At 42.4% G+C, this 16,262-nt stretch overlaps 2 protein-coding genes across 2 annotated transcripts; both read right to left on the reverse strand.

Annotated features, from left to right (window-relative positions):
- Positions 1 to 735: 735 nt before the first annotated feature.
- On the reverse strand, positions 736 to 2,263 carry LOC149900638 (uncharacterized). Its single transcript, XM_090112709.1, has 2 exons — positions 2,137 to 2,263; positions 736 to 2,021 (listed from the first exon to the last, which is right to left on the reverse strand). Exons 1-2 carry the CDS (start codon positions 2,261 to 2,263, stop codon positions 736 to 738), a joined length of 1,413 nt encoding a protein of 470 aa, XP_089968835.1.
- Positions 2,264 to 5,107: 2,844 nt separating this feature from the next.
- Positions 5,108 to 15,576, reverse strand: LOC149900639 (U4/U6.U5 tri-snRNP-associated protein 1-like). The gene is made up of 3 exons (XM_090112361.1): positions 15,095 to 15,576; positions 14,475 to 14,703; positions 5,108 to 5,585 (listed from the first exon to the last, which is right to left on the reverse strand). Exons 1-3 carry the CDS (start codon positions 15,496 to 15,498, stop codon positions 5,460 to 5,462), a joined length of 759 nt encoding a protein of 252 aa, XP_089968487.1. The 5' UTR covers positions 15,499 to 15,576; the 3' UTR covers positions 5,108 to 5,459.
- Between the last annotated feature and the right edge of the window lie 686 nt (positions 15,577 to 16,262).

Consider the following 16,262-nt stretch of genomic DNA (forward strand, 5'->3'; position numbering starts at 1 on the left):
TGATAATTACTCGTAAAATTATTGTCTAAAAGACTTTGTAACTGGCAGCAATATAAGTGTGCTATGTATATATATCATTAAGGTTGTTTACAGTTGGAATGATTGTTAAAGATAAATAAAAACATGAAAATAAAACGGTGTTTTATTTGTATCCTTTAATTTCCTAATTAACAATATAATTTTCTAGTTGACCCGAAAAACATTGTTCTGGTAGGACACGCTTATTACTGGGTTGTGAAAAATAGATGTTGGCCGATTCTCAAACCTACCACTACTACAATTTTTATGAAAATTTGTGTATATCACTCAAAAAATTTCATAAAAATTGGTCCAAATTGACAAAAATATATTATTATACTATGTACCGTACATACATCCATATGCATTTGGTAAAAAAGGTTATTTGAGACACTTAAATTTTATTATTGGTATAAAGCGCATGTAGAAAATGAGAAATTTTAAATATTCATGCCAGATCCTATCATACACAGTACACACAAATACAAAAAAACGTACAGAATGTACGTGCATGACTCTCAAAACAAGCAGAGGCTAAATAAAACGCATATTATTCACTCATTTCGTTATTTAATATAAATTATGAAATAGAAAGTAATACAACATGAAATTATTCATAAATTATTATAGGGAATACAGAAATAGCATAATTAGCACATGATATTCTTATAAAAGTACCATAAAATAAAAACTATTTAAAGAAATTAAAAACTTGACCTATCTTTTACCAAGTTTCATAGGTTTGAGCTTTTCACATTTAACTAGTGTAAATTGTGTTCCACTCATACCGATGCAGTAAGTGAAGTCTTGTATGGCTTCCAGTTCACAACTCCTACTTGGCATCGGATTTCCCTCCACCATAACTCGGACCAATCCAACTTCAGCTGTTTTGCATTTTAAACTCTCTTGGTATCGGATCACCCGTAATAGTTTTACTAGACTTTCATGTCCCAGGTTATTATAGGACAGATTAAGGTAAGAGAGACTCAAAATGCCTATAGAATATAAGTAAGAATCTTTGCGTATAGTGTCTCTCGCACAAAATGTTTCGTTGTTCGGTCCAATGAGATCAAATGTCATTTTCTTTGCTTTAGATGCAATATTGTCCGTGGGAGAGAGTGGCTCAGAATTAGTGATGAGAGCCGTAGTGCTCTGCCGCTTAGGACGAACGCTCCTCTTCTTTCCACTGCCACGATCGTCCAATGATTTTGCGACGGGCGTATTGAGCAGTTCCTTATAGCATTTAATATAAACTTCTTTTTGTCTGTTTAAATATTCTATACTACGTGCTCGTTTTGATACAATTTCATCATAAGTCATAGGAAATTCCATCAAACTACTGAAGATGGCTGCCGCTCCACTGTCTGAAATTTGGTTTCCAGATAAGTTAAGAAATCGCAATTGTCGGTTGCTGCGCAGCATTGAACCTAAAGCAATGGCGCCATCGTTGGTTATAGTGTTTGAAGCCAGCGACAAAACGCGCAGGGTACGAGATGCGGGCTGTGGGTAAACTAATTGAGCAGCGATACGAATACAATCTCTATCGACCAAACCGCACCTTTCAAGACTCAAGTACTTTAAGTTAGTTTGATACTCGAGGAGCAAATATTGATTGTAGTGCGCAACCGGAGAATCGTCCAGGCATATTTCTGTTATGTGGGACTGTCGCAAATGTTTCGTTATCTCATAGATGCTGTAACCATCGATAGCTCCCCAGCGTATCGTGATTCTGTTCAAATATGGCTGATATGGAAGACAAAAGCCTATGACTTCCAGGCGCAGCTGAGGCACTGAGGTGCGCTGGAACAGCAGTTCGACGAGGTGGCCGGCGCTGTCGCAGATCGCGATGATCAGCACCATCTGGCTGTGGTCGGTGACGCCGAACGCCAACTGTGACTCCGTTTTTTCCTTTTCTTGAGACATGCGCGCGGTCGACGTGTACTGCATGATAGATCTTTCACGTTTTGTTTTTTTATTCTTCTCAGATACACTCACATACTCCTCTGAAAAATATGTATTTATTTTGATATTCCTCTTTTATTTGCATCTAATATATTTATACATTTTAATTCTTAAAATATAAGTTGCTGTAATTAGTTACAAATAAAATAAACTTACTCTTAACTCGTGTTAACACTCTGACTTCGAATTGGGCCTCCATTTGGTAACATGCGTATGGAATGAATGCAATAATATCAAGAGGCGTCGGTCGAGTCAAACTTAAACGGGTCTCATTATCCGCCATTACTTAATGAAAATAATCTTCTTAAAATTAATAAGTTGACTTTTATATTTGTGTTTATTAAATCTGTTAAACTGTGTTATGACAGTATTTCTTGTTCTTTTGACTCCTTTTATCATTGCTTAATATTTTCTGCCAGTAATTTATAGAATTTTATTTGAAACAAAAAGTTACAAAAGAAGTTACATTTCGACAGCACGTTATCAAGAGCCTGCCGAATGCCTGCCTGTTCGTTTACGGTGTCTGTGGGTGAATAGTATGTGTGATTGTTTGTAAACACCAAGCGTGTGGAGCCAGCTCATGTTATACAAATAAGCATTATAGAGCACAACACGGATATATATACATTTAATGCATATTCAGGAAAATCATAATTTTTTGGTTCTTTGTTGAACTATGTTTATTTAGATTTTAGACAGATGGGTCATTTTCAAAATATTTGTACATCACGAAATTGTCAGTAAACTGTTTCGTTAGGAAATGTCAGGAAGTTGTAAAAGTAAGGCTGTATTCAGAATAAGGTAATATTACATATAAAAAAGTAAGAAGTCACTAGTTAAAAAAAAATATATTTTTAGTTACAAAATAATCAAGAAACAATCAATTTTTATAATTCTCTGTTTGGTTTTCCTTTTATTTTCTTCTATCATTAGCTTCTTTCCATTTTTGTCTTCGAGCTACTTTTTCACTGTCATTAAGATCTGATATTTTTCTTTGTCTTTGTTTCACTTTCTCGAGGTGTTTTTTCCTTTTCTTTTCATATTTTTCAGGGTTTTGCTTTTTTTAGTTTTTCAATGTATTTTTTTGCCGTTCGGCACCGGTTAGCGGCATTCTGAAACTAAAAAAAGCTGTTGGATATATGTATTTTGAATAAAAATAAAAACAAAAGTAAGCATCACTCGTGTGGGTGGAAAAGCGATCAACACTAAATGCAATAAGGCAAGCGTTATCCCATCAGAAACCACTTGTAAAATTGGAGGCCAAGACTCACTGATCCGCTTTCACTATAAAAAAGTTATCAGATCCCAGGAAAAGTCAAGTCCCTAAGCCCGACTTTACTAACCCTACATCATGGTTTAAAAAAGTATGGCCTGTAGTTACAAAAAAATAATCTTGAGAGATTTATTGTTTTTCTCCTTTATTTTTATTCGTTACATTAAATTAACACACATTTTAATATCTTATTTTCATACTTTACACATGAGACCACAGCTTTACCGTCTACAATTTACTGACGTCAGTAAATGTCAAGAAATTGTTCGTCAGTAACATGTAAAAAATAACCTAAGAAATACTTTTACACAAAACATAATCACATTTACCATTAGATTGAAAGTGTAATCTATTACTCTAGTCATAATTTAAGTATATTACAATTGCGGTAGGTGAATTCTTCAAAATGTACTTACTTTTGTTGAAAATACGTCGTTAGGAAAATGTAACTAAATTTTTTGCACAGCACACTACAGGACTTCTTCCATGTCTGGACGACGAACAAAATGGCGGCGCGTTAATGTGACCTTACTTTTCATGATATGACCAGTTTTGCCAATGATTAGAGTTAGATTCCTCTTCTTTGTGATACAAGAAGTTGGTTAATTATGTCAATAAATCAGTGTCACGAAATTGTAACGATTGATAGGGACATTTTATAATATGTCATTCTTCGTTTATTTAAGGTAATTTAAATATAGTCCGGGATACATCGCCCATTTTTGCAAGTGATTACTATCAAGCTAATTTTTCGTGAGTAGCTTTATTTTGATGAGATGCCCAATAATTTCATGAACGAAACTCTCGATTGTGGTAGCTTACAGAGGTAACAAGGCTAAAAATTTTTGATTAGACGGTTCTCAAATATTTATTACGCAATTTGTAGGACAATATGTCTGTTGAATTATATAAGTATTAAATAAGTGAAAATAAAAAAATCAGCTTGTTATTAATCATTTATGATGACTTCGTTATCGATACACATTGGAAAGGGGGACTCTTTGATCAAACTATAGATTTTGTAGGACAAATATTTTTTCGAATAATTTAGATAATTATCTTGAGATTGAATAAAAAAAAACATTCAGATAGTAATTAATATTTGAGAACCATCAAATCAAAATATTTTATCCTTGTTTCCTCTGGTACCTACCACAATCGAGAGTTTCATACATGAAATTATTGGGCATCTCATCAAAATAAAGCTACTCACGAAAAATTAGCTTGATAGTAATCACTTGCAAAAATGGGCGATGTATCCCGGACTAATAGTTTAATCTATCAGATATAACACTTCAAACATTGCTTTTTAATTATGATACAAAAAAATAGGAAGTTTCATACAAAAATTCTGATAAAAATATTGGTTTTCATTGTCGTCCACATAGGGGACAATAAAAAAATGTATGGAGCTTTTTTTGTTACTTGATTTTCACATTAAATTTATGTAAGAATTTGAATCGCAATTCATTGCTTTTCATCAGAAATGATATGCAGTATGCTTAAGTTTAGTCTGTAAAACGTTAACAATGATTTATTTCAGTCGTAACCATATTTTTTTCCAAGATTTTTTAGGGGGACAAACATTTTGTCGTAATGTACAATTATTTTGAAAACGACCCAGATAACTTTATATTTATGACAAATGCAATTTTGTGAGAAACCTCAGTATAAAAATGCAGCTAAATAAAATAAATTTTGTATTTATTATTCAAATTTGTTTATCTGTAGGAAGATAGATGTCATTTTTAATATTCCCTTAAATGGTACCTACATTTCCTCTGTAGGTAGGATCTACACTACTAAGGTTTGCAATTATAAATAAAACACACATTTTCATTTCATCTTCATTTAATAATTTTATTCATATTAAAATAGGATACATTTTGATGAAGAGAATGGAATAAAACTTTACTTTAATTAATTAAAAAAGACAGGTAAGTATACAAAAATTTAATGAAACCATACATAGCTAGACACTGAAATGGTTTTTATTAACGATGCAATTCATAAAATCAAACAAATGAATTACACGAATATTGAATACAATTGATACCAACACCGTTTTTACACATTTGTTACACAAAAATACTTTTTACATCTACAATTTCATTATACTATGTCAATTTTTCCATGCATCTGAACTATTTTGTAATGGGCTTATGGTTGTTATTATTATGTATTTTAGGATATATATTATAATGGTTTAGTTGTTAGTATCCCTCTTGGTGCCGCTCAGCACAATATACGGCGAGTGTGTTTCTTTCTGTTTCTGCTGCAGCATGTGCAGTGTGCCCAGCGGCGTGTCCGTGGAGCTCATCTTCTTCATCAGCTGCAAGTTGACATTTAAATGTTAGAAATTATTTCATTTTATAGCAGGTGATTTTTCAGGTAAGAGAGCTGACAGATGCTTTAATAGGTCACGGAGCTGTAACAGGTGCTTTTACAGGTCCAGAAGTGCTTTTACAGGTCCAGAAGCTGTAACAGGTGCTTTTACAGGTCCGGAAACTGTAACAGGTGCTTTTACAGGTCCGGAAACTGTAACAGATGCTTTTAACAGGTCAGGTAGCTGTAACAGGTGCTTTTACAGGTCCAGAAGTGCTTTTACAGGTCCAGAAGCTGTTACAGGTGTTATATCAGGTCAGGGAGCTGTAACAGGTACTTTTACAGGTCCAGAAGTGCTTTTACAGGTCCAGAAGCTGTTACAGGTGTTATATCAGGTCAGGGAGCTGAAACAGGTCCTTTAACAGGTCAGGCAGCTGTTACAGGTGCTTTTACAGGTCCAGGAGCTGTAACAGGTGCTTTTACAGGTCCGGAAACTGTAACAGATGCTTTTAACAGGTCAGGTAGCTGTAACAGGTGCTTTTACAGGTCCAGAAGTGCTTTTACAGGTCCAGAAGCTGTTACAGGTGTTATATCAGGTCAGGGAGCTGAAACAGGTCCTTTAACAGGTCAGGCAGCTGTTACAGGTGCTTTTACAGGTCCAGGAGCTGTAACAGGTGCTTTTACAGGTCCGGAAGCTGTAACAGGTGCTTTTACAGGTCCAAAAAATGTAAAAGGTACTTTTACAGGTCCGGAAGCTGTAACAGGCGCTTTTACAGGTCCGGAAGCTGTAACAGGCGCTTTTACAGGTCCGGGAGCTGTAACAGGCGCTTTTACAGGTCCGGAAGCTGTAACAGGTGTTTAATCAGGTCAGGGAGCTTCAACAGATGCTTTTACAGGTCAAGGAGCTGTAACAGGTGCTTTTACAGGTCCGGAAGCTGTTACAGGTGCTTTAACAGGTCAGGGAGCTGTAACAGGTGCTTTTACAGGTCCAGAAGCTGTAACAGGTGTTTTAACAAGACAGGCAGATGTATCAGGTGTTTTATCAGGTCAGGGAGCTACAACAGATGCTTTTACAGGTCAGGGAGCTGAAGCAGGTGATTTTACAGGTCCGGAAGCTGTTACAGGTGCTTTTACAGGTCAGGGAGCTGTAACAGGTGCTTTTACAGGTCCGGAAGCCATAACATGTGTTTTAACAGGTCAGGGAGCTGTAACAGGTGATTTTACAGGTCCGGAAGCTGTTACAGGTGCTTTTACAGGTCAGGGAGCTGTAACAGGTGCTTTTACAGGTCCGGAAGCCATAACATGTGTTTTAACAGGTCAGGGAGCTGTAACAGGTGCTTTTACAGGTCCGGAAGCTGTAACAGGTGTTTTAACAGGTCAGGCAGATGTAACAGGTGTTTTATCAGATCAGGGAGCTGTAACAGGTGCTTTTACAGGTCAGGGAGCTGTAGCAGGTGCTTTTACAGGTTTGGAAGCTGTTACAGGTGCTTTAACAGGTCAGGGAGCTGTAACAGGCGCTTTTACAGGTCCGGAAGCTATTACAGGTGTTTTATCAGGTCAGGGAGCTACAACGGATGCTTTTATAGGCCAGGGAGCTGTAGCAGGTGTTTTAACAGGACAGGCAGATGTATCAGGTGTTTTATCAGGTCAGGGAGCTACAACAGATGCTTTTACAGGTCAGGGAGCTGTAGCAAGTGATTTTACAGGTCCGGAAGCTATAACAGGTGTTTTAACAGGTCAGGGAGCTGTTACAGGTTCGTTTACAGGTCCGGAAGCTGAAACAGTTGCTTTTACAGGTCCGGAAGCTGTAACAGGTGCTTTTACAGGTCCGGAAGCTGTAACAGGTGCTTTTACAGGTCAGGGAGCTGTAACAGGTGCTTTTACAGGTCCGGAAGCTGTAACAGGTGCTTTTACAGGTCCGGAAGCTATTACAGGTGTTTTAACAGGTCAGGGAGCTGTTACAGGTTCGTTTACAGGTCCGGAAGCTGTAACAGTTGCTTTTACAGGTCCGGCAGCTGTAACAGGTGCTTTTACAGGTCCGGAAGCTGTAACAGGTGCTTTTACAGGTCAGGGAGCTGTAACAGGTGCTTTTACGGGTCCGGAAGCTGTAACAGGTGCTTTTACAGGTCAGGGAGCTGTGACAGGTGCTTTTACAGGTCTGGAAGCTATTACATGTGTTTTAACAGGTCAGGGAGATGTAACAGGTGCTTTTACAGGTCCGGAAGCTGTAACAGGTGTTTTAACAGGTCAGGCAGATGTAACAGGTGTTTTATCAGGTCAGGGAGCTGTAACAGGTGCTTTTACAGGTCCGGAAGCTGTTACAGGTGCTTTAACAGGTCAGGGAGCTGTAACAGGTGCTTTTACAGGTCAGGGAGCTGTAACAGGTTCGTTTACAGGTCCGGAAGCTGTAACAGTTGCTTTTACAGGTCCGGAAGCTGTAACAGGTGCTTTTACAGGTCCGGAAGCTGTAACAGGTGCTTTTACAGGTCAGGGAGCTGTAACAGGTGCTTTTACGGGTCCGGAAGCTGTAACAGGTGCTTTTACAGGTCAGGGAGCTGTAACAGGTGCTTTTACAGGTCTGGAAGCTATTACATGTGTTTTAACAGGTCAGGGAGCTGTAACAGGTGCTTTTACAGGTCCGGAAGCTGTAACAGGTGTTTTAACAGGTCAGGCAGATGTAACAGGTGTTTTATCAGGTCAGGGAGCTACAACAGATGCTTTTACAGGTCCGGAAGCTATTACAGGTGCTTTAACAGGTCAGGGAGCTGTTACAGGTTCGTTTACAGGTCCGGAAGCTGTAACAGTTGCTTTTACAGGTCCGGAAGCTGTAACAGGTGCTTTTACAGGTCCTGAAGCTGTAGCAGGTAATTTTACAGGTCAGGGAGCTGTAACAGGTGCTTTTACGGGTCCGGAAGCTGTAACAGGTACTTTTACAGGTCAGGGAGCTGTAACAGGTGCTTTTACAGGTCCGGAAGCTATTACATGTGTTTTAACAGGTCAGGGAGCTGTTACAGGTGCTTTAACAGGTCAGGGAGCTGTAACAGGTGCTTTTACAGGTCAGGGAGCTGTAACAGGTTCGTTTACAGGTCAGGGAGCTGTAACAGGTGCTTTTACAGGTCCGGAAGCTGTAACAGTTGCCATTACAGGTCCGGAAGCTGTAACAGGTGCTTTTACAGGTCCGGAAGCTGTAACAGGTGCTTTTACAGGTCAGGGAGCTGTAACAGTTGCTTTTACAGGTCCGGAAGCTGTAACAGGTGCTTTTACAGGTCCGGAAGCTGTAACAGGTGTTTTATCAGGTCAGGGAGCTACAACAGATGCTTTTATAGGCCAGGGAGCTATTACAGGTGTTTTAACAGGTCAGGGAGCTGTAACAGGTGCTTTTACAGGTCAGGGAGCTGTTACAGGTGCTTTTACAGGTCCGGAAGCTGTTACAGGTGCTTTAACAGGTCAGGGAGCTGTAACAGGTGCTTTTACAGGTCCGAAAGCTATTACAGGTGTTTTAACAGGTCAGGGAGCTGTTACAGGTTCGTTTACAGGTCCGGAAGCTGTAACAGTTTCTTTTACAGGTCCGGAAGCTGTAACAGGTGCTTTTATAGGTCCGGAAGCTGTAACAGGTGCTTTTACAGGTCCGGAAGCTGTAACAGGTGTTTTAACAGGTCAGGGAGCTACAACAGATGCTTTAACAGGTCAGGGAGCTGTAACAGGTGCTTTTACAGGTCTGGAAGCTATAACAGGTGTTTTATCAGGTCAGGGAGCTGTAACAGGTGTTATATCAGGTCAGAAAGCTGTAGCAGGTGCTTGTACAGGTCCGGAAGCTGTAACAGTTGCTTTAACAGGTCAGTGAGCTATAACAGGTGTTTTACCAGGTCAGGGAGCTACAACAGATGCTTTAACAGGACAGGGAGCTATTACAGGTGTTTTAACAGGTCAGGTTGCTGTAACAGGTGCTTTTGCAGGTCCGGGAGCTGTAACAGGTGCTTTTACAGGTCCGGAAGCTGTAACAGGTGCTTTTACAGGTCCAGAAGCTGTAACAGGCGCTTTTACAGGTCCGGAAGCTGTAACAGGTGTTTAATCAGGTCAGGGAGCTTCAACAGATGCTTTTACAGGTCAGGGAGCTGTAACAGGTGCTTTTACAGGTCCGGAAGCTATAACAGGTGTTTTAACAGGTCGGGGAGCTACAACAGATGCTTTTACAGGTCCGAAAGCTATTACAGGTGTTTTAACAGGTCAGGGAGCTGTTACAGGTTCGTTTACAGGTCCGGAAGCTGTAACAGTTGCTTTTACAGGTCCGGAAGCTGTAACAGGTGCTTTTACAGGTCCGGAAGCTGTTACAGGTGCTTTAACAGGTCAGGGAGCTGTAACAGGTGCTTTTACAGGTCCGAAAGCTATTACAGGTGTTTTAACAGGTCAGGGGGCTGTTACAGGTTCGTTTACAGGTCCGGAAGCTGTAACAGTTGCTTTTACAGGTCCGGAAGCTGTAACAGGTGCTTTTACAGGTCCGGAAGCTGGAACAGGTGCTTTTACAGGTCAGGGAGCTGTAACAGGTGCTTTTACAGGTCCGGAAGCTGTAACAGGTGCTTTTACAGGTCCGGAAGCTGTAACAGGTGTTTTATCAGGTCAGGGAGCTACAACAGATGCTTTTATAGGCCAGGGAGCTATTACAGGTGTTTTAACAGGTCAGGGAGCTGTTACAGGTGCTTTTACAGGTCCGGAAGCTGTAACAGGTGCTTTTACAGGTCCGGAAGCTGTAACGGGTGTTTTATCAGGTCAGGGAGCTACAACAGATGCTTTTATAGGCCAGGGAGCTATTACAGGTGTTTTAAAAGGTCAGGGAGCTGTAACAGGTGCTTTTACAGGTCAGGGAGCTGTAACAGGTGCTTTTACAGGTCCGGAAGCTGTAACAGGTGTTTAATCAGGTCAGGGAGCTGTTACAGGTGCTTTTACAGGTCCGGAAGCTGTTACAGGTGCTTTAACAGGTCAGGGAGCTGTAACAGGTGCTTTTACAGGTCCGAAAGCTATTACAGGTGTTTTAACAGGTCAGGGAGCTGTTACAGGTTCGTTTACAGGTCCGGAAGCTGTAACAGTTTCTTTTACAGGTCCGGAAGCTGTAACAGGTGCTTTTATAGGTCCGGAAGCTGTAACAGGTGCTTTTACAGGTCCGGAAGCTGTAACAGGTGTTTTAACAGGTCAGGGAGCTACAACAGATGCTTTAACAGGTCAGGGAGCTGTAACAGGTGCTTTTACAGGTCTGGAAGCTATAACAGGTGTTTTATCAGGTCAGGGAGCTGTAACAGGTGTTATATCAGGTCAGAAAGCTGTAGCAGGTGCTTGTACAGGTCCGGAAGCTGTAACAGTTGCTTTAACAGGTCAGTGAGCTATAACAGGTGTTTTACCAGGTCAGGGAGCTACAACAGATGCTTTAACAGGACAGGGAGCTATTACAGGTGTTTTAACAGGTCAGGTTGCTGTAACAGGTGCTTTTGCAGGTCCGGGAGCTGTAACAGATGCTTTTACAGGTCCGGAAGCTGTAACAGGTGCTTTTACAGGTCCAGAAGCTGTAACAGGCGCTTTTACAGGTCCGGAAGCTGTAACAGGTGTTTAATCAGGTCAGGGAGCTTCAACAGATGCTTTTACAGGTCAGGGAGCTGTAACAGGTGCTTTTACAGGTCCGGAAGCTATAACAGGTGTTTTAACAGGTCGGGGAGCTACAACAGATGCTTTTACAGGTCCGAAAGCTATTACAGGTGTTTTAACAGGTCAGGGAGCTGTTACAGGTTCGTTTACAGGTCCGGAAGCTGTAACAGTTGCTTTTACAGGTCCGGAAGCTGTAACAGGTGCTTTTACAGGTCCGGAAGCTGTTACAGGTGCTTTAACAGGTCAGGGAGCTGTAACAGGTGCTTTTACAGGTCCGAAAGCTATTACAGGTGTTTTAACAGGTCAGGGAGCTGTTACAGGTTCGTTTACAGGTCCGGAAGCTGTAACAGTTGCTTTTACAGGTCCGGAAGCTGTAACAGGTGCTTTTACAGGTCCGGAAGCTGTAACAGGTGCTTTTACAGGTCAGGGAGCTGTAACAGGTGCTTTTACAGGTCCGGAAGCTGTAACAGGTGCTTTTACAGGTCCGGAAGCTGTAACAGGTGTTTTATCAGGTCAGGGAGCTACAACAGATGCTTTTATAGGCCAGGGAGCTATTACAGGTGTTTTAACAGGTCAGGGAGCTGTTACAGGTGCTTTTACAGGTCCGGAAGCTGTAACAGGTGCTTTTACAGGTCCGGAAGCTGTAACGGGTGTTTTATCAGGTCAGGGAGCTACAACAGATGCTTTTATAGGCCAGGGAGCTATTACAGGTGTTTTAACAGGTCAGGGAGCTGTAACAGGTGCTTTTACAGGTCAGGGAGCTGTAACAGGTGCTTTTACAGGTCCGGAAGCTGTAACAGGTGTTTAATCAGGTCAGGGAGCTTCAACAGATGCTTTTACAGGTCAGGGAGCTGTAACAGGTGCTTTTACAGGTCCGGAAGCTATAACAGGTGTTTTATCAGGTCAGGGAGCTGTTACAGGTTCGTTTACAGGTCCGGAAGCTGTAACAGTTGCTTTTACAGGTCCGGAAGCTGTAACAGGTGCTTTTACAGGTCCGGAAGCTGTAACAGGTGCTTTTACAGGTCCAGAAGCTGTAACAGGCGCTTTTACAGGTCCGGAAGCTGTAACAGGTGTTTAATCAGGTCAGGGAGCTTCAACAGATGCTTTTACAGGTCAGGGAGCTGTAACAGGTGCTTTTACAGGTCCGGAAGCTATAACAGGTGTTTTAACAGGTCAGGGAGCTGTTACAGGTTCGTTTACAGGTCCGGAAGCTGTCACAGTTGCTTTTACAGGTCCGGAAGCTGTAACAGGTGCTTTTACAGGTCCGGAAGCTGTAACAGGTGCTTTAACAGGTCAGGGAGCTGTAACAGGTGCTTTTACAGGTCCGGAAGCTGTAACAGGTGCTTTTACAGGTCCGGAAGCTGTAACAGGTGTTTTATCAGGTCAGGGAGCTACAACAGATGCTTTTATAGGCTAGGGAGCTATTACAGGTGTTTTAACAGGTCAGGGAGCTGTAACAGGTGCTTTTACAGGTCAGGGAGCTGTAACAGGTGCCTTTACAGGCCCGGAAGCTGCAACAGGTGTTTTATCAGGTCAGGGAGCTACAACAGATGCTTTTATAGGCCAGGGAGCTATTACAGGTGTTTTAACAGGTCAGGGAGCTGTAACAGGTGCTTTTACAGGTCAGGGAGCTGTAACAGGTGCTTTTACAGGTCCGGAAGCTGTAACAGGTGTTTAATCAGGTCAGGGAGCTTCAACAGATGCTTTTACAGGTCAGGGAGCTGTAACAGGTGCTTTTACAGGTCCGGAAGCTATAACAGGTGTTTTATCAGGTCAGGGAGCTGTTACAGGTTCGTTTACAGGTCCGGAAGCTGTAACAGTTGCTTTTACAGGTCCGGAAGCTGTAACAGGTGCTTTTACAGGTCCGGAAGCTATAACAGGTGCTTTTACAGGTCCAGAAGCTGTAACAGGCGCTTTTACAGGTCCGGAAGCTGTAACAGGTGTTTAATCAGGTCAGGGAGCTTCAACAGATGCTTTTACAGGTCAGGGAGCTGTAACAGGTGCTTTTACAGGTCCGGAAGCTATAACAGGTGTTTTAACAGGTCAGGGAGCTGTTACAGGTTCGTTTACAGGTCCGGAAGCTGTCACAGTTGCTTTTACAGGTCCGGAAGCTGTAACAGGTGCTTTTACAGGTCCGGAAGCTGTAACAGGTGCTTTAACAGGTCAGGGAGCTGTAACAGGTGCTTTTACAGGTCCGGAAGCTGTAACAGGTGCTTTTACAGGTCCGGAAGCTGTAACAGGTGTTTTATCAGGTCAGGGAGCTACAACAGATGCTTTTATAGGCTAGGGAGCTATTACAGGTGTTTTAACAGGTCAGGGAGCTGTAACAGGTGCTTTTACAGGTCAGGGAGCTGTAACAGGTGCCTTTACAGGCCCGGAAGCTGCAACAGGTGTTTTATCAGGTCAGGGAGCTACAACAGATGCTTTTATAGGCCAGGGAGCTATTACAGGTGTTTTAACAGGTCAGGGAGCTGTAACAGGTGCTTTTACAGGTCCGGAAGCTGTTACAGGTGCTTTAACAGGTCAGGGAGCTGTAACAGGTGCTTTTACAGGTCGAAAGCTATTACAGGTGTTTTAACAGGTCAGGGAGCTGTTACAGGTTCGTTTACAGGTCCGGAAGCTGTAACAGTTGCTTTTACAGGTCCGGAAGCTGTTACAGGTGCTTTAACAGGTCAGGGAGCTGTAACAGGTGCTTTTACAGGTCCGGAAGCTATTACAGGTGTTTTAACAGGTCAGGGAGCTGTTACAGGTTCGTTTACAGGTCCGGAAGCTGTAACAGTTGCTTTTACAGGTCCGGAAGCTGTAACAGGTGCTTTTACAGGTCCGGAAGCTGTAACAGGTGCTTTTACAGGTCAGGGAGCTGTAACAGGTGCTTTTACAGGTCCGGAAGCTGTAACAGATGCTTTTACAGGTCCGGAAGCTGTAACAGGTGTTTTATCAGGTCAGGGAGCTACAACAGATGCTTTTATAGGCCAGGGAGCTATTACAGGTGTTTTAACAGGTCAGGGAGCTGTTACAGGTGCTTTTACAGGTCCGGAAGCTGTAACAGGTGCTTTTACAGGTCCGGAAGCTGTAACAGGTGTTTTATCAGGTCAGGGAGCTACAACAGATGCTTTTATAGGCCAGGGACCTATTACAAGTGTTTTAACAGGTCAGGGAGCTGTAACAGGTGCTTTTACAGGTCCAGAAGCTGTAACAGGTGCTTTAATAGGTTAGGGATGTATGTGTTGTGCATATGTGTGTATGTCTAGTGCGCACTGACCCCCTCCTGCTGCTGCTTCTTGATGCGCTTCTCCTGCTTGTTCTTGCCGGGCCCCTTGCCGTGGAACTTGTGCGAGAGGTAGCGGAAGGCCTCCTTGGGGCAGAGCGGCCGCCCGTCGTCGTCCGCGTACTCGAGCTTCACGTTGGGTCTGAAGTTGGTCTTCTCGCGGAACTCGCTGCCGCCGTGCGAGTGGTGGTGCCGCTCGCGGCGACCCGCCTTGTCGTCCTCGCTGAAAATGTAAGTGATCATTTTTTTTAGCACTATAGACTATGGGAGGCACGGTCAGTGAAATTAAATGAAAAAACCAATCTTGGTAACAATTTTTTCTTTTTGTAATATTTTTTTGTATTGCCTATACATGTTTTTTTTTTTTGTATTCTTTATAAATATTTTCAACTGTGAAAATGCGTTACCATCACAATACATCCCAACAATTTATGATATACTTTTTTTTTTTGAAGTACATAATTAGAAGGTTAAAGTGTGACAAATACAACATTTTATCACGGGACAACATCTTATATTCGTGCAAATTTTCTTCGCGCATAACACTCGGGCTCAAAGTTAGTACAGTCCTCCCTGCCCCCCTTCAAACTCAACACTCATACTACCTCTCTCACCCATAAGTCTTATCCTCAATCGAGTAATGTTTAGCATGCAGCAGCGCATGCGCAGCGCGGGGAGCAGCTGCAGGTGCTACGTTCTTCTCCAAGTATCCCTTGCTGAGCGCCAGCTGCAGGGCTCCCGCTACACCTGCACCGAGTGCTGGTTCAGCTGCCAGACCTACTGACGAACCTGGAATACATATTAACAAAATATAGATATGAATCACAAATGTGTTGGTAAGCGCATAACTCGAGAACGGCTGAACCGATTTCGAATTTTTTGAAGTGAAAACTTCTTTAGCGGCGTTGAGCACTTTTTCTGTAATGTGTATACCTTTATTAAGAAGAGCTGGAACGTCAACACATTTACACATTGCACATGTTAGGCCGGGAGATACTGACACAAAATTTCGGGTCATTTGTAACAGGATGGCGGTCTAGAGGGGTCTTAGTACGCAATGACAAAAAGAAAAATGATGGTCAGAACGCTGGTACCGGTGGACTAGTCGCGTGGGCGTTAGTCACACAGGTGTTTTAACAGGTCAGGCAGATGTAACAGGTGTTTTATCAGGTCAGGGAGCTGTAACAGGTGCTTTTACAGGTCAGGGAGCTGTAGCAGGTGCTTTTACAGGTCCGGAAGCTGTTACAGGTGCTTTAACAGGTCAGGGAGCTGTAACAGGTGCTTTTACAGGTCCGGAAGCTATTACAGGTGTTTTAACAGGTCAGGGAGCTGTTACAGGTTCGTTTACAGGTCCGGAAGCTGTAACAGTTGCTTTTACAGGTCCGGAAGCTGTAACAGGTGCTTTTACAGGTCCGGAAGCTGTAACAGGTGCTTTTACAGGTCAAGGAGCTGTAACAGGTGCTTTTACAGGTCCGGAAGCTGTAACAGGTGCTTTTACAGGTCCGGAAGCTGTAACAGGTGTTTTATCAGGTCAGGGAGCTACAACAGATGCTTTTATAGGCCAGGGAGCTATTACAGGTGTTTTAACAGGTCAGGGAGCTGTAACAGGTGCTTTTACAGGTCAGGGAGCTGAAACAGGTGCTTTTACAGGTCCGGAAGCTGTAACAGGTGTTTTATCAGGTCAGGGAGCTACAACAGATGCTTTTATAGGCCAGGGAGCTATTACAGGTGTTTTAACAGGTCAGGGAGCTGTAACAGGTGCTTTTACAGGTCCGGAAGCTG

Source organism: Colias eurytheme, chromosome 18, assembly GCF_061535395.1.
Source record: "Colias eurytheme isolate Ceu_HAF_F1 chromosome 18, ilColEury1 Martin Lab GWU primary, whole genome shotgun sequence".
NCBI classification, from domain to species: Eukaryota; Metazoa; Arthropoda; class Insecta; order Lepidoptera; family Pieridae; genus Colias; species Colias eurytheme.

Bases quoted from the DNA above. Each gene is read 5' to 3' on its own strand.
- LOC149900638 (XM_090112709.1), bottom strand. From the start codon at position 2,263: ATGGCGGATAATGAGACCCGTTTAAGTTTGACTCGACCGACGCCTCTT. The intron at 2,022-2,136 runs GTAAGTTTATTT...CATATTTTTCAG, and splicing joins AGTGTTAACACGAGTTAAGA to AGGAGTATGTGAGTGTATCT.
- LOC149900639 (XM_090112361.1), bottom strand. From the start codon at position 15,498: ATGACCCGAAATTTTGTGTCAGTATCTCCCGGCCTAACATGTGCAATG. The intron at 14,704-15,094 runs GTGAGAGAGGTA...TTACATTTTCAG, and splicing joins ATTGAGGATAAGACTTATGG to CGAGGACGACAAGGCGGGTC. The intron at 5,586-14,474 runs GTCAGTGCGCAC...GTCAACTTGCAG, and splicing joins AGAAGCAGCAGCAGGAGGGG to CTGATGAAGAAGATGAGCTC.